Below are 21,759 nucleotides of genomic sequence, written 5' to 3'. Positions count from 1 at the left end.
TGATCCACCTGGAATTGGCTCCTTCTTGCACCCCAGACCTCTGGATATAGTAGATCCTCAATTAACAAAGGCTCGGGCTCGCAGGCAGAGAAGATAGGATTATAACCTTCAGGTTCGCTTTTCCCAAGCTGAGCAGATCGATACTGTCTGAAACCAAACACAGACTTTGCCTGCATGTGGCTTGCTGTCTCTGGTCTGGTGTGCCTGCTGTGCCGTGCTGTTCCTGGAGTGCTGTGCCCTGTGTGCTGTGCCTAGTGTTTTGTCTCTGATGTGCTGTGCCTTTTGTGGTGTGCCTGGCATGCTATGCGTGGCACGCTGTCCCTGGCGTGGTGTGCCTGGCATGCTATGCATGGCACGCTGTCCCTGGCGTGGTGTGCCTGGCATGCTATGCGTGGCACGCTGTCCCTGGCGTGGTGTGCCTGGCATGCTATGCGTGGCACGCTGTCCCTGGCGTGGTGTGCCTGGCATGCTATGCATGGCACGCTGTCCCTGGCGTGGTGTGCCTGGCATGCTATGCGTGGCACGCTGTCCCTGGCGTGGTGTGCCTGACTTGGTTTGCCTGGTGTGCTGGGCCTGGTATGGTTTGCCTGGCTTGGTTTGCCTAGTTTGTTGTGCCGGGTATGTTATGCCTCGTGTGGTGTGCATGGTGCATTTTACCTGGCATGGCGTGCCTAGTGGACAGCGCCTGGCCTGGTGTGACTGGTGTGGTGTGGTGGATGTGGGGCTCCTGGCGTGAAATGGCTGCTGTGCTGAGGCTGCTTCCTTCCTCTGAGGTTGTTTCCTTTTGTTCTTAATCTTTTTTTGTTTTAGGTTTTTTCCGAGATGTATTAGTTTGTCAGCTTCCGTCAGGAGCTGGTGTGCCTGGGGTGCCATGCCTGCTTGTGCTGTGCCTGGTGTGAGAATGTACGATCAATCATTTTAGGTCCAAAATCTGGGAAGGCATCAGGCACATGGAGAAACAGGACCTCAGGTGGCTAAGTGGGAAGTCACGCCGGGGGCCCCTGGGAGGATGCGCCCCAGCGGGAACCTCCAGGGGCCCTCCGGGAACTCCTAAACAAGCTACAATCCTGTTGATACCCCTGCCACACCCAGACCAGCAGGCAGGAATTTGCCCCTGTGACCTCCCCAGGCACACTCCTGTCACCATGGCGACCGGTTTAGGGAACAAGCGGCCTGATTGTCCCTGCCCAGCAGGGCAGGTGAAACCCTGGCCACGTGACCGATACTGAGCCAGGTGCGGTTAAGAAGACGCTGCTTCCAGCCTTAACCCGTTCGACGCCCAGCCGCCACCAGGGTGCAGTGTCTCTGCCTCCCAGCCTGCCACATATACACACGCACACGCACACGCACACGCACGTCCCTCTCTTCGGACCTAGAGGGCCCTAGAGTAGGTGAAAGGTGGAATCTGGGAAGGAATCCAGCCTGAGCCACACTAGTCTGGGTAATGTCGCCTTTCTTTGTTTCTTTCCTTCGATGTAAAGTAAGAATGGACTGAGCGAGATGGTTCCGCAAACGACTTGAGGTCGGTCCTTGGGACCTACATGGAAGGAGAGAACTGACCCCCTCTTGTCCTCTGACTCCACATGCCGGCTACACACAGACACACAATAAAATATAAAAATGTAAAAGAGAGGAAAAGGGGTGGGGGTTCGGCTCATTAGACTCTCAATATAATCCCCTCTGAGTTGCTGGAAGCAACCAATGCAATCCCTGGTTTGGCCAACAAGCTGGGAAGGGTGGGCAGCTCTGGAACGACCCTTCCCGAACATGCCACCCTGCCCAGGGAGCTTTACCCCCTTCTCTGCCCCGCCCACACTTTCTCTGGAATGTTCACTTGGGACCTTCAAAGCAACTGGCTTTTCTGCTTGCCAGGTTCAGCCTTGAGCAAGCCACGTGACCACAAAGCTTGGGCCCCAGGACTATGTATGTCCTCAAGGCTACTCCTGACACCAGATTTGGGCTCTTTGGCTTTTGGGCATGGGGTCAAAGGTTGTGTGCCAGGTTGGGGTGAGCTGGCTAGACAGAAGGTTGACTGATCAGAAACTGTCTAACAACACTACCTTTTACCAACAGAACTATGAACCCTTTGACTCTGGGGGCTGGTGAGATGGCTCAGTGGATAAAGGCACTTGCTGCCAAGTTTGTTGATGTGACTTCAATCCCTGGAACCCACATAGAGACCCCTGTCTTCTGACCTCTACATGCATGCTGTGACACCTGTAAACCACATAGACAGGCAGGCAGAAGGGGACACGCACACACACACACAGATGTGGAGGAGAGAAACAGAGAGAGATACACATCGACGTAATTAATACATGTAAAAGAAAGTTTAGGTGGGCATGGGGGCACACAGGCCTTTAATCCCAGCTTTCGGGAGGCAGATCTCTGTGAGTTCGAGGCCAGCCTGATCTACAGAGTTAGTTGCAGGACAGCCAAGGCTATGAAAAACAAAAACAAAACACCCTGTCTGGAAAAACCAAAAGTACATGTCAAAATATTTCTAAGGATCCTTCCCAGAACTTGGCCTGAAATCCTAGTATTCTGGAGGCTTGAGGCGGGAGAATTGCTGTGAGATCGAGACCAGCATGGGTTACATAATGAGTTTCAGGGCAGCCTGGGCTACTGGACCAGACTCTATCTTAAAAAAAAAAAAAGGGTTCGGTTCCCAGCTCCAAAAAAAAGAACCAAAAAAAAAAAAAAAAAGAAAAAGAAAAAGATCGGTCCCCAGCTCTGAAAAAAAGAACCAAAAAAAAAAAAAAAAAAAAAAAAAAAAAGAAAAAGAGGGCTGGAGAGATGACTCAGTGGTTAAGAGCACTGATTGCTCTTCCAGAGGTCCTGAGTTCAATTCCCAGCAACCACATGGTGGCTCACAACCCTCTGTAATGAGATCGGATGCCCTCTTCTGGTGTGTCTGAAGACAGCAACAGTGTACTCATATACAAAATAATAAATAAATCTTTAAAAAAAAAAAAAGAAAAAGAAAAATCGAGGCAGAAGAAGAGGAGAAAGGGGGAGGGGGGAGGAGGAGGAGGAAGAAGATGGCTTACAACCATCTGCAATGGGATGAATGCCCTCTTCTGGTGCGTCTGAAGACAGCTATAGTGTATAAATAAATCTTAAAAAAAAAATAAGAGGGGTTGGGGATTTAGCTCAGCGGTAGAGCGCTTGCCTAGCGAGCGCAAGGCCCTGGGTTCGGTCCCCAGCTCCGAAAAAATAAAAGAAAAAAAAAATAAGAAAGGCAGAGGCAGGTGAATCTCTCTGAGTTTGAGACCAACCGAGGCTATAGAGAAAGTGTGTCTCAAAAATCAAACAAAACAAAAGGTGGAAAATGGGAGCTGGGAATGTAACTCAGTCAGTGAGTTCTTGCTAAGCATGAAGGTTCCCTCCCCACCTCTGCATAAACCAGGTATGGTGGTGCATACTTGTAACCCCAGCACTCTAGAAGGAGAGGCTTGAGGATCAAGGGTTCAAGGCCATCCACCCTACATGAAAGAAGGAAGGAAGGAAGGAAAGAAAGAAGGAAAAGAATCTGGAGACATGTTGCTCTTTCAGAGAAGCCAAGTTCAATTTCCAGCACCCACAATGCTGTTTCACAACCATCTATCCATATACCAGGGGATCCACTGTCTTCTGGCCTCCGTGGTCACCAGACATGCACATGGTACACAGACATACACGCAGGCAAAGTTCCCGTATAATATGATAAAAAATGAAATAAAATGAAAATAGATAAACCTACAAGCAAATTCAAAAAAAGGAAAGAAAGGGCTCAGTGGTGAAGAGCACTGACTGCTCTCCCAGAGGCCCTGAGTTCAATTCTCAGCAACCACAGGGTGGCTCACAACCATCTGTGATGGGATCTGATGCCCTCTTCTGGTGTGTCTGAAGACAGGGACAGTGTACTCAAATAAACAAAATAAAAAAATCTTAAAAAAAAAAAAAAAAAAAAAAAAAAAAAAGACAGGACTTTCACAGAGCTTAGGTGTCCCCGTCAAGCATCTAATAACTCTCTGTGGCCACAAACTGAGCACACTCAATCCGGTAAGGATCCCTCAAGAGCTCAGAATAGAAGGAAACAGATGTGGTGTCCCCTGAGGCAAAGGGAAGCCTGGGAGTTGGAACACAGCCCATGTTAGCCTTGTCCTGGAGGGTGGAAGAGTGAGTGGCCGGTGTATCCCTGGTCAGTCTGCTGTTAGTGGGCACTAGAGCAGACAGCTAAGGAAGTTTTGCCTAAGTATTTCTCCAGCACTCTTAAGTACTCCACTTTTTTGTGTAGAGGGGTAGAGTTTGAGTGCAGGAAGTCATGGAATTAACTAAGCAAGCGCTCCACCAATGAACTGTATTCTTTTGTTTTGTTTTTGTTTGTTTGAGACGGGGTCCCTGTAACCCTGGCTATCCAGGAATTTACAATGTAGACCCGGTGGGCACCATGTGCACTCAGTACCCTTGGAAGCCAGAAGAGAGCATTGAACCCCTGGAACTGGAGTTACAGACGGTTGTGAGCTGCTCTGTGGGTGCTTAGAAATGAAGCCAGTTCCTCTGGAAGAGCAGTCAGAACTCCTATCTGTTGGGCCATCGCCCCAGCCCCTTGGAGACCCTTTAGTAGAATTATATTATAGTCAAGTCCTTTGGGAATATGTGCTAGAAATGAGTGGTGTCAGGCTGGGTGTGGTGGCGCATGCCTTTTGTCCCAGGGATTCAGAGGCAGGAGGATCTCTGAGTTGGAGGTCAGCCTGGTCTACAGAGTGAGTTCCAGGACAGCGAGGGCTACACAGAGAAATCCTGTCTTGAAAATAAAAAGTTAATGTGTGGCACGGTTGGTGACCGAGACAGCAGTTAACCTATAACGTGGATAAAATGGGTAGGCTTGGTGGCACAGGTCTATGATTCCAGTTATCCGTGGGCTGAGTGAGAGGGCCGGATGTTCAAGTCCAGTATAGGCTGATTAGTAAGACCCTGCCTCTAAGTAAAAAGTAATAAGAGAGCAGTGAGGCCGTAAGTTCAATCCCTCACACCATTCAAAACTAAAAAGACAGGGGGCTGGAGAGATGGCTCAGCAGTTAAGAGCACTGTCTGCTCTTCCAGAGGTCCTGAGTTCAATTCCCAGCAACCACATGGTGGCTCACAACCATCTGTAATGGGATCTGATGCCCTCTTCTGGTGTGTCTCAAGACAGTGATTAGTGGACTTACATACATAAAATAAATAAATCATTACAACTAAAAAGACGAGCTAAGAACATGACTTAGTGGCTGCTCTGGCAGAGGACCTGGGTTTGATTCTTAGCACCCACATGGTGGCTTCCCATCATAATTCCACTCCCAGGAGATCTGATGTCCTACTCTGGTACATTTAAGCATCAGACAGGCCTGTGGTACACAGACGTACACGCAGGCAAAATGCAGTTACGTGTGACATAAAGTAAGTAAAATGCATTTGAAGGGCACAGGCTCGCAGAAGGAAGAAAAGCCACACGCTCGTGATGATATGCAAATGTAGCCACTAACACATGGAGATATGCAACATATGAACACATGCGGATATGCAACATATGAACACATGCAGATATGCAACATATGAACACATACGGATATGCAACATATGAACACATGCGGATATGCAACATATGAACACATGCGGATATGCAACATATGAACACATGCGGATATGCAACATATGAACACATGCGGATATGCAACATATGAACACATGCAGATATGCAACATATGAACACATGGAGAAATGCAACATATGTACATGTGAGAATGTGAGGACAGTAGGAACAGAAAGACTGAATGCGAGTGCAGTGCTGGTGACTTATACTTTTAATCCCAACACTCAGGAGGCAGGGGAATCTCTGAGTTTGAAGCTAGCCTGGTTTACAGAGTGAGTTCTAGGACACCCAGGGGTACATGGAGAAACTCTGTCTCAAAAAAGAAAGAAAGAAAGGAAGAAAGAAAGGAAGGAAGGAAGGAAGGAAGGAAGGAAGGAAGGAAGGAAGGAAGGAAAGAAGGAAGGGCAAGCCAAGCATAGGGTCATGAGAAAGGACTAAAGGCAGGCATTGGACACGGGAAATGGGAGAGGATATAAAGATAATTGTTTTCTAATTCTAACTCTGTCACGGATCTTTTTGGTAGTTTTGATAGTGAATAGGTGCAGAAGTATACTTTTGATACTGAAAGTATAAAATTTAATATGTGAGAGGGATTTGTTTATTTGCAAATCACCTTATAATAAAGTGTCTACTCAACAGATTAAAAAATAGAAAGCTATGTAAGGCAGACAGGTGTGGCGTTGAAGGCTGTGATTCCCAGCGCTCAGAATCGGAAACAGCCGGGTCATGCATGGCTTTGGAACCAGCACACAGGGGTTGGGGATTTAGCTCAGTGGTAGAGCGCTTGCCTAGGAAGCAAGGCCCTGGGTTCGGTCCCAGCTCTGAAAAAAAAAAAAAAAAAAAAAAAAAAAAAAATCACCTAGGAACCAGCACACAAATGTGAGGTCAGCTTGGGCTGCGTACTGATCTTGTGTGTCAACAAAACAAAACCAAGATAACAATCAAAATGGAACATCTGGGGGTTGGGGATTTAGCTCAGTGGTAGAGCGCTTGCCTAGCAAGCGCAAGGCCCTGGGTTCAGTCCCCAGCTCAAAAAAAAAAAAAAAAAAAAAAAAAGGAACATCTGTAGTCCTGGCATCTGGGAGGTGGAGGCAGGAGGATCAGGAGTTTAAGGCCATTCTCATCTACATATGATGTTTGAGGCCAGCCTGGGCTACATAAGATCCGGTCAAAACAACAACCAAAAACCAGTTGTCAGGTGTCGGCACACATCTTTAATCTCAGCACTGCGGAGACAGAGGCAAGAGAATCTCTGTGAGTTGGAGGTCAGCCTGGTCTACATAGCAAGTTCCAGGGCAGTCAGAGTTGTGTAACAGAGAGACCCTGTCTCAAAAACAAACAAAAAAGGTTGGCGACTCAGGAGTTAAGAGCACAGGATGCTCTTGCAGAGGACTGGATATGGTTCACAGGACCTACATGGTGGCTCACAACCATCTGCAATTCCAGTCCCAGGAAATCCTATGCCCTCCTCTCAACTCTGAAGGCATGGGGTACAGGCATGGTACACAGACATAAAAGCAAGCAAACATCCATACAATAAAGCAAAATAAATAAATCTCTCTCTGTGTGTGTATGTGTCTAGGCAACTAGTGGAGTGGAAGATAGACACCAGCGCTGACAAAGAACAAAAGGGAACTAAGCCAGTGGCTTGGTGCCCGGCTGAGGATGCTGGGAAGGATTCTGGAGGGTATGAAGTGCTACTTCAGTGACAAGGAGTCCTGAAGACCCCCGCCCCCCAGAAGGTGTGTTTGCTGTGACCAAAACAGCTCTAGAACTGCTAAAGGATGGACACAGCAGAAGGGGGGTGAGGGGGCTGAAATAAAAAACGACTTTCCCCCAGCTCCGGGGGAAAAAAAAAAAAAAAACGACTTTCCCTAGACTATGAAGGGAGAGGGCAGGGGGCAGGCTCCCCACAGGAAAAGTCAGTGCAGAATGGGGTGCGTTCTGGGCAGAGGGTTGCCACTCTCTGCTAATGGCTTGTTGTTAGTGTTCGTCCTTTCTTTTTTCTTTTTTGAGACAGAGTTTCTCTATGAAGTTCTGGATGTGCTCAAACTCTTTTACACAAGGCTGGCCTTGAACTCAAAGAACCGATAGCCTCTGCCTCCCATGTGTGGGATTAAAGGCCCCAACACCTGGCCGGGAGCCATTTCTAGTCAGTGCAGGTAACTACAGTACAAATCCCTGGCCAAGGGGGTTAACCCTGGTTTTTCAAATTGACCTGAACCAGAAACGGAAGACCGGACCAAGACTCTGGTTCTGTCTGTTGGACCAATCTTTTTGCCCTTTCTGCACCTCAGTTTACCGATTCAAGTGAAAAGATCGAGATCAAGCTCACAAGCCCCTTCCTCCTAGCTGTTTCTTGTGAGGGAACTTCACAAGAGGAACAAAGCACTCATACTCTGGGCTCCCAACCATGGAGCAAGGCGCCAGAGAGCTGGCGGGAGCTGGAACAAGAGTCACTCCTGGCGTCTCCTGACCATGCCGGGGGCACAGAAAGTGTGGCATCCACCCAGGGCAGTGCCTGAGGACTGAGGAGCAGGCCAGGTGAGGTCTGCTCGCCAGGCGAGAAAGGAGTTTCTCAGTTTGCCAGGGACACGCCCCACACTTGCTCCTTGAACTGAGGACCTCTGGTCCGAACTAGGGAAACACCAGAAGACTATGAGCTTCTTAAAAGCTGGGGCGTGGCCTACAACGTTGTCAAGGGGCTCAGGGAGGTGTGCACAGAACCAGGCAGGATTACGTAATGGTGCAAAAGCAGGTGCGGGAATCTTGTGTGGCTCCGCCCAAGGCGTGGCCAAGGAGCCAAATTCCAGGAGCTACGGCAGTTTAAAAGGTTGCGAAACCGTGCAAGAGCCTGCCCAGGTTCAATTATAGCTCCGCCCGTGGCAGGGCGTGGCCAAGGGTGCAAAGTAGGAATTACGTAATGATGCAGAAGGCGGTCCCAGAGTCCCTAGTGGCTCCGCAAAGGTGTGGCCAAGGAGCCCATCTCCGGGTGCCTGACTGTGGCCACGGTGGTTAAATGATGGTGCGAAGAGCATGCCCAGGACGTGGCAGGGGCTCACAGGTCTGAAGGGGATTGTATATTGCCCAAGAGGAGGGACCAGTCCCATAATGCGCTTCCCTGGTCCTGGTCAGGAAATGGTCTCTAAGCGGCTCGCAGTGTCTGCAGGAATTGCGTAATGGTGCAAGGGGGCAGGACTAGTGTTGTATGGCTACGCCCAGCCTGTAACCAAGAAGCTAGTCCTACTGACCGGGCTCAAAGTGGCTGCAGGAAATGCGTAATGTGCAAAGGCTTGGACCAACACTTCTGATGGCTCCGCCCCAGGAGCTCCTGCACTGGGAGGGGACCGAACTGAGCTCCGGGAGTACGCTAGGCCACGTGACCTAAAGGTGGCCCTTCGACGGGGGGCGGGGCATAGACAGAGCCCTTGTTGGAATAGACAGGGCTCTGGAAGGCGGAGCGTGCGCAGGAAGCACGTTTTGAGGGCTGTGAGAATGTTCTGCTGGGCCCGAGCTTGGAGGGTCCCCCGTGGGACAATCGGTGCCTCCTCTCCCAGGAGTTCGGCGGTTCCTGTCACGTTCAGTAGCAGCCGCAGTAGTGGCCAAGGAAACGTTGATCCGAGGTCAGTCAAGGACACCGGGACGGTGGCCCTTCACTGGTCCACTTCGCACGCGGCCCAGCAGGCCCCGCCCCCTTTTAGCCTCGCCCCTTTTCTCCTTCACTCCCCCCGCACCCTTACTCTATGGTGGCCCCACCTTCTAGGCCGCTGCCGCTGTCCTATAATCTTCTAGATGGAGACGCGACACTCCCAGCCATCGTCCTTTTGCATGGACTCTTCGGCAGCAAAACCAACTTCAACTCCCTCGCCAAGGCGTTGGTTCAGAGGACGGGCCGGAGGGTGAGCTTCCGGGTTGGGCGGTGCATGGGTGGGCGGGGACTAAGGGGTAAGTCTGAGGACTGGGGACCTAGTTTCAATCTCTCAGGTCTGGGCTCTTGCTGATAAATGGAAAGTTTCTGTGCACAGTAAACGGGAAAACATCTATGAAGAGGCCTGCTCCTGCAAGATGCCCCACTGTTAATCCAGTTATGTTACTTATCTCCACCCGTCTCTTTGTCAGGTCCCAAAGAAACTCCGGACAATTTTTCGGAACCTACTAGGATACCAAAGCACACTCAACGTCCCGGCTTACTCAATACCTGTGGCACCCCTCAGCTCTCCTCACCCTCACCCCTTACTATAAACCTTCCCAGCCCAGAGGCTTCCCTTCCTTTTCCCCAGCTTCTCTCTCTTTTTTTTTTTTTTTTCCGGAGCTGGGGACCGAACCCAGGGCCTTGCGCTTCCTAGGCAAGCGCTTTACCACTGAGCTAAATCCCCAACCTCCCCCAGCTTCTCTTAACTATTAAGCCAGACATTTAAGCCATTCGCTCTTGGTACTCCGATCCTCTTTTGGTCTGAAAGCCCACTCTCCTTGGCACCTTAAGTTATCATCTGGCCTCCACATGTACACCATGGCATGTGTTACAAGCATAACTTGCACACAGACATACATGCACACATGTGTGTATACAATAAAATAAAATAAAGGTATATTTTGGATAGCAACTAAAGTTGCTAAAGATTGACCTCTGGCCTCCACATGTACATGAAAATGTACACACACACACACACACACACACACACACACACACACACAATTATGTCTCCAGACTTCTCTCCCTGACTGCTCCCTAGTCCCTACCAGTCTTTTCTTTGTCACTAATCAGAATAACACCATTCCTCCTATTTCACCCCCCACCCCAGGTGCTGACAGTGGATGCTCGGAACCATGGTGACAGTCCCCACAGTCCAGATGCAAGCTATGAGGCCATGAGTCAGGACCTCCAGGGCCTCCTCCCCCAGCTGGGCCTGGTGCCCAGTGTCCTCGTTGGCCACAGCATGGGAGGAAAGACAGCCATGCTACTGGCACTGCAGAGGGTGAGCTACACAGGTCTGGGTCCCCTTAATGCACTGTAAGCCTTAAGCACCCCATTGATAACGTGGGACTCATCTGTGCCTTGGATGGCCAGGTTCCAGAAACTCTGCTGGAGGCTCGGAGAGTTTGCCTGGGACCCGCTCTGTTCTGATTCTGTCTCACAGCCAGATGTTGTGGAACGATTGGTTGTCGTAGACATAAGCCCAGCAGGAACCACACCTGGATCATACCTCGGAAACTTCATAGCAGCCATGAAGGCCGTTGATATCCCAGAGAACATACCGCACTCCCGGGCCCGAAAACTGGCGGATGAGCAGCTTAGCTCGGTTGTCAAGGTGACACACTCCCCGCCCCCTTCTTCCCCCCCCCCATGGTGTTGTGGACTAAGACGCTCAGAGGAAAAAGGAGTGGGTGGGCCTCACAAAGAGCCCCTTCACAGCTGCCAGATCTCCCCACAGGAAGCGAGCGTTCGGCAGTTCCTGCTCACTAACCTGGTGGAGGTGAATGGGCGCTTCTCCTGGAGAGTGAACTTGGATGCCTTAGCTCAGCAGTTGGACAAGATTTTGACCTTCCCACAGCAACTTGAATCCTACCCCGGGTCAACTCTCTTTCTGCTTGGTGGAAATTCTCCCTACGTACCGTAAGTCAGCGTGAGGCCATAGGAAGGGGCAAGCTTGCTTTACCCACCCACCCCCACCCCCAGCTGTGGGAGCCTCCTTGGGTCGGGGAGGGCTTGGGCGTGGGCATGGGGTATCTGGGAGCCTGGCAATGCCACTGGGCATGGAGGCTCATACAGCTCTCGTTCTCTCTGTTCTCTCCCTCCCTTTTTCCCCTCCTCCACCTCTCCATTGTCTTCTTTAACCCCGTCTCCATTGACCTCACCATGGTGGCCAGACCCAGCCACCACTCAGCGATTAGGCGACTCTTCCCTCAAACCCAGATTCAGACTGTGCCTAATGCTGGCCACTGGGTCCACAGCGACAAACCCCAAGACTTCATGGATGCTGTCATCAGCTTCTTGGCTTAAGAAGTAGCTCTTTGGGGCTGGAGAGATAGCTCAGGGGTTAAGAGCACTGACTGCTCTTCCAGAGGTCCTGAGTTCAATTCCCAGCAATCACATGGTGGCTCACAACCATCTGTAGCGGGATCTTTGCGCCCTCTTCTGGCGCCCAGGCACATATGCAGGCAGAACACTGTGCATAATAAATCTTTTAAAAAAGAAAGAGAAGTAGCTCTTTGGAAGAGTAGCCAGGGGACTCTGGTCACTGTACCTTGCTTCTGCATAGAAAAACTCAGGGGCATTAAGAGGGTACAGAGGTGGTCTAACACTTTAATGAATAAAGACTTTAAGACCTGGGATCCATTTTCACCACCGTCGTCCCCACCGACCACGGGAGAGTTGGATCCAGGAACTCCTGCCCGCGCTCGTGTTCTCTTGTGCGCCCAGAGTGCCTCTGGGCTCTCCCTGCAGCTGACTCCGCACCCGCTCTCGAACCATCTGCTGCATGTCTTCCTGGGCAGAGGAGAGAGAGCGGGTCCGAGGCAATCCCTGGGGACGGAGGGGCGTCTTCCAAGCCTCCCGAGTCAGAGGCCCTACCCTACCTCCCAGGCCTCCACCTCCTGTTTCAGCCTCAGTTTCTCCTGCAAGACCTCCAGCAGTTGAGCCTCCACTGCGCGCAACTTGGCTCGACAGGAGTCCAGCTCCTCTTCCACCGCTCGCTTCCTGCAGGCAGCAGGGATGGGGGGGAGGGCGTGTTCTAGTGGCTCTCTTCTGGAGACGTCTGGAGTCCCCTTCCTCTCCTCTAGTAGGAGTGAGTCTCCCCACTTCCCCCACCCCCACCTGGAGGTTCTCTCACTTAGCAATGGCTTCATCCCTCTCCCGCAGTACTTGCTCCAGGGAAGGCTCCGCCCAGGTGTCCCCCAGTGCTCCTGCCGCTTAGGATTCTGGGTTCTGTTGGAAGGTGATGGATGACCTGGGGCTGGTCAGATCGAGAAGCCTCACCCTGGGTCCTTCTGCCCTGCCCCTGGTCTGCCTCATGCTATTTCCACTCAGCCTTACCACCCTTCGCCTCCAGGGGGTGCTGCGCCCGCATCTTATAAAGCCTCAGGAGCCCTAGTCTGGCTATCTGGGGAGTAGACCAGGGGACCTTGGGTCTTATTCAGGAACGGTCTGGTTCAGCAGAATGGACAATGTTGTAAGCTCTCGAGGAGAAAGGGGTTCCCACACAGCCCTTTGGAAATAATACTGAGTGGCCTGGGGACGCTTACCTTTCTATGTTCTTAGAGTCAAGGCCTGGTGACTGAGATTCTTGTCAGTTGGTTGAGGCTACCTTTGCCCTTCCAGGCAAGGCACTCCCTAGCAGACTCCGCCTACTGGGGACAGCCTGGGGCAAGGAGCAAGTGCACCTCCCTCCTACACCTTGGAAAGCCCCAAGCCTTTTCCCTCAAGTCTTGCCGGCCGTCGCCTCCAGGGGGTGCTCCATCCATGTCTCACAATAGCTAAAGAGGGACAGCTAGGTTTAGTTCAGCTAAACTAGGTTTAGTTAGTTTAAATCAACCTATCTCTGCCTTCTGAGTGCTGGGATTAAAGGCGTGCATCACCACTGCCTGATTCATTACCACTAGCTTGAATATCTACATTTCCTTTGTGATATTACTAGTATACCCCAAACATGCAGTGCCTAGGAAGCTGTCTAGCTGCATTTCCAAGCTGAGCGACTATTGTTTGTTTGAGACAGGGTTTCTCTGTGCACCGCCACTGCTTGGCTATAAAATGTCGAATCCATATTGGGAATAGGAAAATACTTTTGAAACTTTGGGCGTCTCTTCCTCCATCTATCTATCTATCTATCTTCCTTCCTTTCTTCCTTCCTTTCTTTCTTTCTTTCTTTCTTTCTTTCTTTCTTTCTTTCTTTCTTTCTTTCTTGTATTTCTTTGTGCAATGCTACATAAAGAATGAACACAGGCGGGGTTGGGGATTTAGCTCAGTGGTAGAGCGCTTGCCCAGCAAGCACAAGGCCCTGGGTTGGGTCCCCAGCTCTGAAAAAAAAAAAAAAAAAAAAGAATGAACACAGGCACTTGTACATTCTAAGCAAATGTTCTGCCCTAGCATTCTCCATACTCTAATCTAGGGATTCTAGGCAGGGGCTCTACCACTGAGCCATGCCCCCAGCCCCTCCCTGGGGGATTCCAGGCAGGGGCTCTACCACTGAGCCATGTTCCAGCCCATAGTATTACCATTTTGTATAAGGGACTTGGGCGTCCCAGCCTCCTCCGTACAGTTTTTTTTTTCTCTGTGTGGCCTTGGCTATCCTCTACAGATCAGGCTGACCTTGAATTTGGACGAACCTCTGCCACCTGTGTTAGGATTGAAGGCACCTGTTTGATCCATTTATTTATTTTAAAGAATTATTTAGGGATTGGAGAGATGGCTCAGAGGTTAAGGGCACCAATTGCTCTTCCAGAGGTCCAGAGTTCAATTCCCAGCAATCACATAGTGGCTCATAACCATCTGTAATGGGATCTGATGCCCTCTTCTGGTGTGTCTGAAGACAAGTACAGTGTACTCACATACATAAAATAAATAACTCTCTTTTCAAAGATTAATAATAATAGGGGAGGAGGGGACCTAGTTCAGCATAACTCAGTAGCCAGTGTTGGCTCAAACTTCTAGAATTTGACACCAGGCAATTTAGGCATAAATACAGTGCAGTTGGGGGGGGGAGAGGTTCCCTGGTGTTGCACAAGTCCATTCACAAGGAGGCAAAATTGCGTTGAAATTCTTCTCAAAGGGTACATGGAAGATGCATTCTAAAGATAGGATATATGTATTATCTCTTGTTCCCCTCTTCTGAATTCTGTAGGCACTTAGTGTACTGTGGTAAGAAACACTCATATACATTAAAAAGAAAAGAAATTGCTCTACTGTTTTTTTCCCTCTTCATTTGTGTTTCCTTAAGCCATATCGAGAGTATTCCTTTCCGGGACCAGAGTTCAGTTCTCAGCACCCTTGTCTGATGGCTTGAAACGTCGTGTATTTCCACCTTGCGGTGTAGCTAAGCAATAGAGCACCTACCTAGAATTCCCCTTCGTGAGGGGCGGCTTCGTAGTAAAGCTCATGCGTGTGTCTCTGAGTTTTATCCCCAACACTCAAAAAACACATTGAGGGGATAAAGCTTTCTCTTCCTTCTCCAGGCTCATACAGCCCCAATACTTCTCTGTCACCCTCTTGTCACTGGCAGTGAGGGTGGCACTGCCGGGGTGTCGCAGCCACCGGCTTCTGAACGGAAGGCAGCTTCAAGCGATGCAGTACCACTCTTGGCCTGAAGGTGGCAGCAGCTCCCAAGAGCAGAGATCCCATGAGCCGCTCCTACTCCCCCAATGTGTGAGATGGAAACCCCCTGCTCAGGGTGCTTGGCAATTCCCAGGGTTCCTTTGTAAAAATATCTGCTCGCCTGACCCTGCATATATTTTCTCCCCACTCTATCCACACCTCTGAGATCAAGGGACATGATCCAGTGTGGGTGGTGGTGGCAGCGGCACAGGCCTGTAATCTCAGCATTGGCGAGGTGAAGGCCCAAGGAAAAGGAATTCAAGGTCATCCTGGCTACATATCACAATAAAGGCCAAAGTAGACATGGTGGCCAAACCTTTAATCCCAGCACCCGGAGGCAGATCTCGGAGTTCAATGCCAGTCTGGGAGTTCGATGCCAGTCTGGTCTACACAGTGAGTTCCAGAATAACCAAGGCTACAACAGAGAAACCCTGTCTCGAAATCCAAAAAGGAGGGAAGTGAGGGAGGGATGGAGGGAAGGAAGGAAAGGAAGAGGCCAGCCTGGGGCAAATGAGAGACCGACTGGGCAGATGTTTTCCTGGTCAACCCTCATTTGAATTCTAGGGCATGCTTGTCGGCTGGCTGTAGAGGGAAGCTCAAATTTAGGAATATCCTTTACCCTGCTACATCCTACTCCCTCTCCCTCCCCTCCCGCTCCCTGTCTTCTCTGGCCCTGTGAGATAGGCAGCCTAAATGGCCTTGGCTGTTCTGGAACTCACTGTGTAGACAAAGCTGACCTTGAACTGGTTGCTACCCTCCTGCATTTGCCTTCCCAGAGTTGAGGTTAAAGATGTGAACCACACAGAGTTTTCGTTTGAATTTTAAGTATATGGGTATTTTGCCCGATGCCTACGGAGGCCGGAAGAGAGTATCAGATCCCCTGAGCTACCCATCCTTGTGGGAAATGAGAACCAAACCCAGGTCTTCTGAAAGAGCAGCAGGTGTTTACTTTTTATCTATCTATCCATCCATTCATCCATCCATTATCTATCCATATATCTATCCATCCATCTACCCACCCATCCATCCATCATCTATCTATCCATCATCCATCTATCCACCCATCCATCATCTATCTATCTATCCATATATCTATCCATCAATCCATCTACCCACCCATCCATCCATCATCTATCTGTCTGTCTATCCATCCATCCATCATCTACCTATCCATATATCTATCCATCCATCTACCCACCCATCCATCCATCATCTGTCTGTCTATCTATCCATCCATCCATCATCTATCTATCCATCCATCCATCATCTATCTATCCATCCATCCATCATCTATCTATCTATCTATCCATCATCTATCTATCCATATATCTATCCATCCTATCTACATCATCCATCCATCATCTATCTATCTATCCATCCATCCAGCTACCCACCCATCCATCCATCATCTATCTGTCTGTCTATCTATTCATCTATCCATTCAACCATCCACCCACACAGCCACCCACCCATTCATCCATCCATCCATCCATCCATCCATTTATCCATCCATCCATCGATCTACTTATTGGGTTTTTTTTTTTCAAGACAGGGTTTCTCTGTGTATTCATTTTTGGTTGTTCTATCTATTTATTTCTTCATTTTTGAGACAGGATTTCTCTGCATAGCCCTGGCTGTCCTGGAACTCACTCTGTTTACCAGGCTGGCCTCGAACTCAGAGATCCACCTGCTGAGTGCTGGGATTAAAGGTGTGCACCACCATTGCTTGGCTTTATTTTCTTTTTAACTTTGTGGATGTGTGTCCATGCACATAGGTGTGGATGCCGACGGAAGCCAGAGATGTTGTGTCCCTGGGGTTGCAATTACAGGTGCTCATGAGCCACCCATGTTGTATTGGGGACCGAACTCAGCTCTTCTGCAAGAGCAGTGATCTCTGTTAACCACTGAGCCATTTTTCTAGGTCCTGGACCACTTTAAAATAATCTTTTTGAGATACAGTCTTACTCTGTAGCTCAGGCTAAAACTCAAAATGCTCCTGCCTTTGATATTCAGTGTGCTATATAGATAGCTCATTTTTGTCTTTGGAAAAGCAATACCAAGGGTCTGGAGACATGGCTTAGCAGGTAAAGGGTTCTCACTACACCTGATGACCTGGGTTCAGTCTCCAAGACCCACATGGTGGAAGGAGAGACCTGACTCCTACAAGCTGTCATCTGACCTGTGTGTATGAATGCACACATACACACGCTATAAGAAAAGCATTCATTCATTCATTCATTCATTCATTCATTCATTCATTCATCGAGACAGAGTTTCTCTGTGTAGCCCTGGCTGTATTCTGGAGCTTGCTTTGTAGACCAGGCTGGCCTCAAACTCACAGAGATCCACCTGCCTCTGTCTCCCAAGTGCTGGAACTAAAAGGCAGGTGCCACCACTGCCAGGCAAAGCTTTTTAAAAAGGCAGTAACCAGGCTGGAGAGATGACTCAGTAGTTAAGGGCACTGACTGCTCTTCCAGAGGTCCCGAGTTCAAATCCCAGCAACCACATGGTGGCTCACAGCCATCTGTAGTGGGATCTGATGCCCTCTTCTGGTGTGTCTGAAGACAGCTACAGTGTACTCACATACATAAAATAAATAATTTTTTAAAAATACGATAATAACCATTATTCAAATACTGAATTCAGTTGGCTCCACCTTTATTAAGCATCTACAATACAGCTCTTTCACCATAGTCACGGTTGTCTGTCCCGTGCATTCAGGACACATCTTACCTGTGTTCCTGCACATGCCCTCAACCCCTGTCACCCGTTTTAACCTGAAACAATCCTGTTAAAGCCAGTGGTAGATACTATGTGTGCCTCTTTGCTCCCATGCCCATGTGCCTCCCAGGCCCACCAGCAATAGGCTAAGATCGCTTAAATCTTCTCAAGCCCAGTCTCTCCCATACTCTGGCTTCATCTCTTCCGGGGTCTTCCTTACCCACAAGCTCCAGGCCTCCTCACCTCCCTGCTGTTCCCACACAGGTACTGGGCATGCTCCCTAGTCGTTGCTGTTGTACAGACTGTTCCTCCGCCCCGAGGGCTCGTCCCTACACGGTTTACCCCTCCCTCTGAAATTTCCTCAAAAGCAGTCTTCTCGGCAGAGACCTCTAATTTCAAGTGGGAGCAGGGCTGGGCATGACATTGCACACCTCCAGTCCCAGCACTGGGAGGCAGAAGCAGGAGTTCTCTAGGAGTTCCGGGCCAGCCTGCTCTACATAGCAAGTTCCAGGTCAGCCAAGGCTACATAGTAAAACCAGGAGGTCGCTGGGCTACGTTGTGAATTTCTCTTTGGGCTACATGAGACCCTGATTGATTGATTGATTGACTGACTGACTTAATTATTTGTTTTATGTTTTAGTTTTTTTGAGGCTATCTCTGTGTAGCACTGGCTGTCCTGAAGCTTGCCCTGTATGTAGATCAGGCTGATCTCAAACCCACTGTGTCTGTCTAAGGAGTACCTATGGAGATTAAAGCCTCCTAGTTGAGACTCCGAGTTAAAGAATATAAACATCAAAAGGCGGCGGGGGAGTGGGGGTGGCTCAGTCAGCGAGGTGCTTGTTTTGAAGTGTGAGGGTCAGTTTGATCATCAAAACCCACTTGAGAAAGCTAGGCATGGTGGCGTGTCCTTGTAAGCACAACGCTGAGGACGTGGAGGCAGGAGGATTCCTGGTCAGCTAGTACCACCTGCTTAGTTCCAGAGCAATGACCAACTCTACCTCAGAACTGTGAAGATGGCGGTGTGGGGTGGGAGTTGGAGATGGGGCTGGGGTGGCTAGAGAATTGACTCTGTAATTAAGAGCATTGTCTGCTCTTGCAGAAGACTAGGTTTCAACTCCCAGCAACCACTTGGCAGCTTAGGGCTGTCTATTCTCCAGTCCCAGGAAATCTGATGCTCTCCTGTGGTCTCCTCAGACATCAGGCATGCATGTGGTGCCCATATAAACCTGCAGACAAAATACCCATTTTTTTTTTTTGAAACAGGGTAGCTCTGGTTGTCCCCAAACTAGCTCTGTAGACCAGGCTGGCCTCCAGCTCAGAGATAGACCTGCCTCTGCTTCCCAAGTGCTGAGATTAAAGGATGAGCCACCGCATAAAATAAATACTTTTTTAAAAAGACAAAAGCGGGCTGGAGAGATGGCTCAGCGGTTAAGAGCACTGGCTGCTCTTCCAGAGGTCCTGAGTTCAAATCCCAGCAACCACATGGTGGCTCACAACCATCTGTAATGGGATCTGATGCCCTCACTGATATGTCTGAAGACAGCTACAGTGTACTCATATAAAATAAATAAATAAATCTTTAAAAAAAATAAACAAAAAAAAAAGACAAAAGCAAGTTGGCACAGAGGTAGAAATTATACAATAAAGGTTGCTTTAAAAAAACACCTGAAGGGGGTTGGGGATTTAGCTCAGTGGTAGAGCGCTTGCCTAGCAAGCACAAGGCCCTGGGTTCGGTCCCCAGCTCCGAAAAAAAAGAAAAAAAAAAAAAGCCACCTGAAGAAGGATAGCAGAGGTTCATCTCAGGCCTTCACACAAACCACTCTGCATGTACGTGCATGTGACACACAGACACACACACACACACACACGGAGGTGGGGGTTGGGGATCAAATTACAATACTCAAGCTAGGAGTCATACCTGGTATCTGTAATTCCCATCCCTTGAGAAGCTGAGACAAGTTTGGGGCTATTCTGAGTGGGCTACATAGCATTCTAGGCTAGCCTCAGTTACATAAAGAGGATTACATAACTCTTTAGAAGTTGGAAATGTAACTCTATGTGTTTCTTATAATCCCCGTGAGGGGCTGGGGGCGTGGCTCAGTGGTAGAGCCCCTGCCTAGAATCTCCCAGTGAAGGGTTGGGAGTGTGGTTCAGTGGTAGAGCCCCTGCTTAGAATCCTCCAGTGAGGAAGGGCTGGGGTCATGGCACTATGGCTCAAAAAAAAAAAAAAAAAAAAAAAAGAAAAGAAAAAGAAAAAAAGAAAAAAGAAAAAAAAACAGTTTAGAGCAAAGTGCACATTTTCACTTCTTCATTCATTTTTCATGCTAATATTTAACATGTCTACATGAGTGATGTTGCCAAGATAGTGTGGCTTTCTTCGGGAAGCAGCTGTTTCTCATCTTCCTGAAGTCTCACCCCACAGCCGGATACTGAGTTCTGAGGACAGCCGTGATCCACACTCCTCTCCCCATATATAGGAAATCCAACAGATCGGGGCTCGGCAGCTTCCCCTGTCAGTCAAATGGGCCCTGTGGAGGGCAGAGGGAGGCAGTGTGCCAAGTATAATGGCACACTTTGTGGTACCTGTACTCCTGGCACTCAAGAGCCAGAGGCAGGAGGATCTTAAATTTGAAGCTAGCCTGGGCTACATAACATAATATATGCCAGGCTATCCTGAGCAGTGTGAGGGGCTGTCTGAAAATACAGAGAAGAAAAATGCTGGACTTGTAATTCAGTTGGTAGAATGCTAGCCCAGCATGCATGAAACCCTAGGTTTCTTCCCCAGCTGTGCATAAAATGGGAAAGGGAGTACACACTTGTAATCCGAGCACTTGGGAGGCAGGCTGTTATAGACAAATGTTCTCTGAGACAAACTTGCACCATCTTTAGGAGCTGGGCTGGGCCTGCTCATAGTAGGTCTTCCCCAGAAGGGCCTGTTGAGCATTGATCTTTCCTCAGAGAAAGAGGGAGCAGAAAGGTTCATGGGAACCTCGCTGGAGTATCCAGGCACCCCTCCCAACCACTTGTATACGATTCTTCCCTCATGGTGCGGCTGATGCTTTAGGGAGGGGCTAGAATATAAATGTGTGGAGACCTAGGGGAAGGGGCCCCATTCATGCAACCATAGAAATATCATTTGGGGGACATCTTAGTGTTCCCATTGCTGTGAAGAGATACCATGACCATGGCAATTCTTTTAAATTAAAACGTTCAAGGGGTTGGGATTTAGCTCAGTGGTAGAGCGCTTGCCTAGGAAGCGCAAGGCCCTGGGTTCGGTCCCCAGCTCAAAAAAAGAACAAAAAAAAAAAAAAAAAAAAAAAAAGTTCGATTGAGGCTGGCTTACAGTTTCAGAGGTTCAGTCCTTTATCATCGTAGCAGGAAGACGTGGTGCTAGAGAAGGAGCCGAGAGTTCTGCATCATCTGCAGGCAGCAGAGGGAGACTGTTAACCACAATGGGCATAGTTTGAGCATAGATAACCTCAAGGCCCACCTCCACAGCGACACACTTCCTCCAACAAGGCTACACCTGCTAATGGAGCCACTCCCTGTGGATCTATAGGAGCCATTCCGATTCAAACCACCTTGGGGGTGGGGGAAGGGAACATCCATACACCTGTAAGAAACCCCTTCCCTATGCTCTGTAAGTAAGGCCTATAGACTTGTTGGTTGCCCGGGGTGAACTTTGGTTGCATTGTCTTGGTTTGTTTGGGGGATCTTGGAGTCGGGGAAGGAATCTTAGCAATAGAAAGAGAGGAAGATCAGGGCTTCAAGGTCATCTTCAGCTACATAGTAAGTTTGGGTTCAACCTGAGATACAAGAGACCTTTTATTTAAACACACACACACACACACACACACACACACACACACACACACACACGATAAGATGGCTCACTGAGTCACTAAGTAAAGGCACTTGCTACCAAGTCTGATGACCTGGATTGATCCCTAGGACCCACACGGCGGAAGCAGAGAACTGACTCCAGCAAGTCGTCCTGACCTTTCTGTGTGAGCCGTGGCATTATCGGGCACACAAATAAATGATGTAACAAATATTAAAAATAAAATATAGCATAATGTTGGTGTCTAGACAACTGGAAAGGATATGGCTCTCT

At 49.2% G+C, this 21,759-nt stretch overlaps 1 protein-coding gene and 1 long non-coding RNA gene across 4 annotated transcripts; one reads left to right on the top strand and one right to left on the bottom strand.

Moving 5' to 3' along the window:
* Window positions 1-9,008: 9,008 nt before the first annotated feature.
* Abhd11 (abhydrolase domain containing 11) lies at window positions 9,009-11,814 on the top strand. The gene is made up of 6 exons (XM_032886957.1): window positions 9,009-9,240; window positions 9,381-9,516; window positions 10,420-10,593; window positions 10,756-10,926; window positions 11,050-11,231; window positions 11,486-11,814. Exons 1-6 carry the CDS (start codon window positions 9,113-9,115, stop codon window positions 11,616-11,618), a joined length of 924 nt encoding a protein of 307 aa, XP_032742848.1. The 5' UTR covers window positions 9,009-9,112; the 3' UTR covers window positions 11,619-11,814.
* Window positions 11,815-11,896: 82 nt separating this feature from the next.
* On the bottom strand, window positions 11,897-12,969 carry LOC116885654. Of its 3 annotated transcripts, none has more exons than XR_004386031.1 (4): window positions 12,860-12,969; window positions 12,448-12,542; window positions 12,194-12,314; window positions 11,897-12,104 (listed from the first exon to the last, which is right to left on the bottom strand). It is a non-coding gene; the product is annotated as an uncharacterized LOC116885654 (long non-coding RNA). The 3 variants fall into 3 exon arrangements; XR_004386032.1 differs by having other exon boundaries at window positions 12,448-12,564; window positions 12,860-12,962; XR_004386033.1 differs by having other exon boundaries at window positions 12,448-12,570; window positions 12,860-12,956.
* Between the last annotated feature and the right edge of the window lie 8,790 nt (window positions 12,970-21,759).

This window comes from Rattus rattus, chromosome 16, assembly GCF_011064425.1.
Source record: "Rattus rattus isolate New Zealand chromosome 16, Rrattus_CSIRO_v1, whole genome shotgun sequence".
NCBI classification, from domain to species: Eukaryota; Metazoa; Chordata; class Mammalia; order Rodentia; family Muridae; genus Rattus; species Rattus rattus.
The sequence above is the reverse complement of the archived record's forward strand: the minus strand, read 5'-3'. Positions and strand labels throughout refer to the sequence as shown.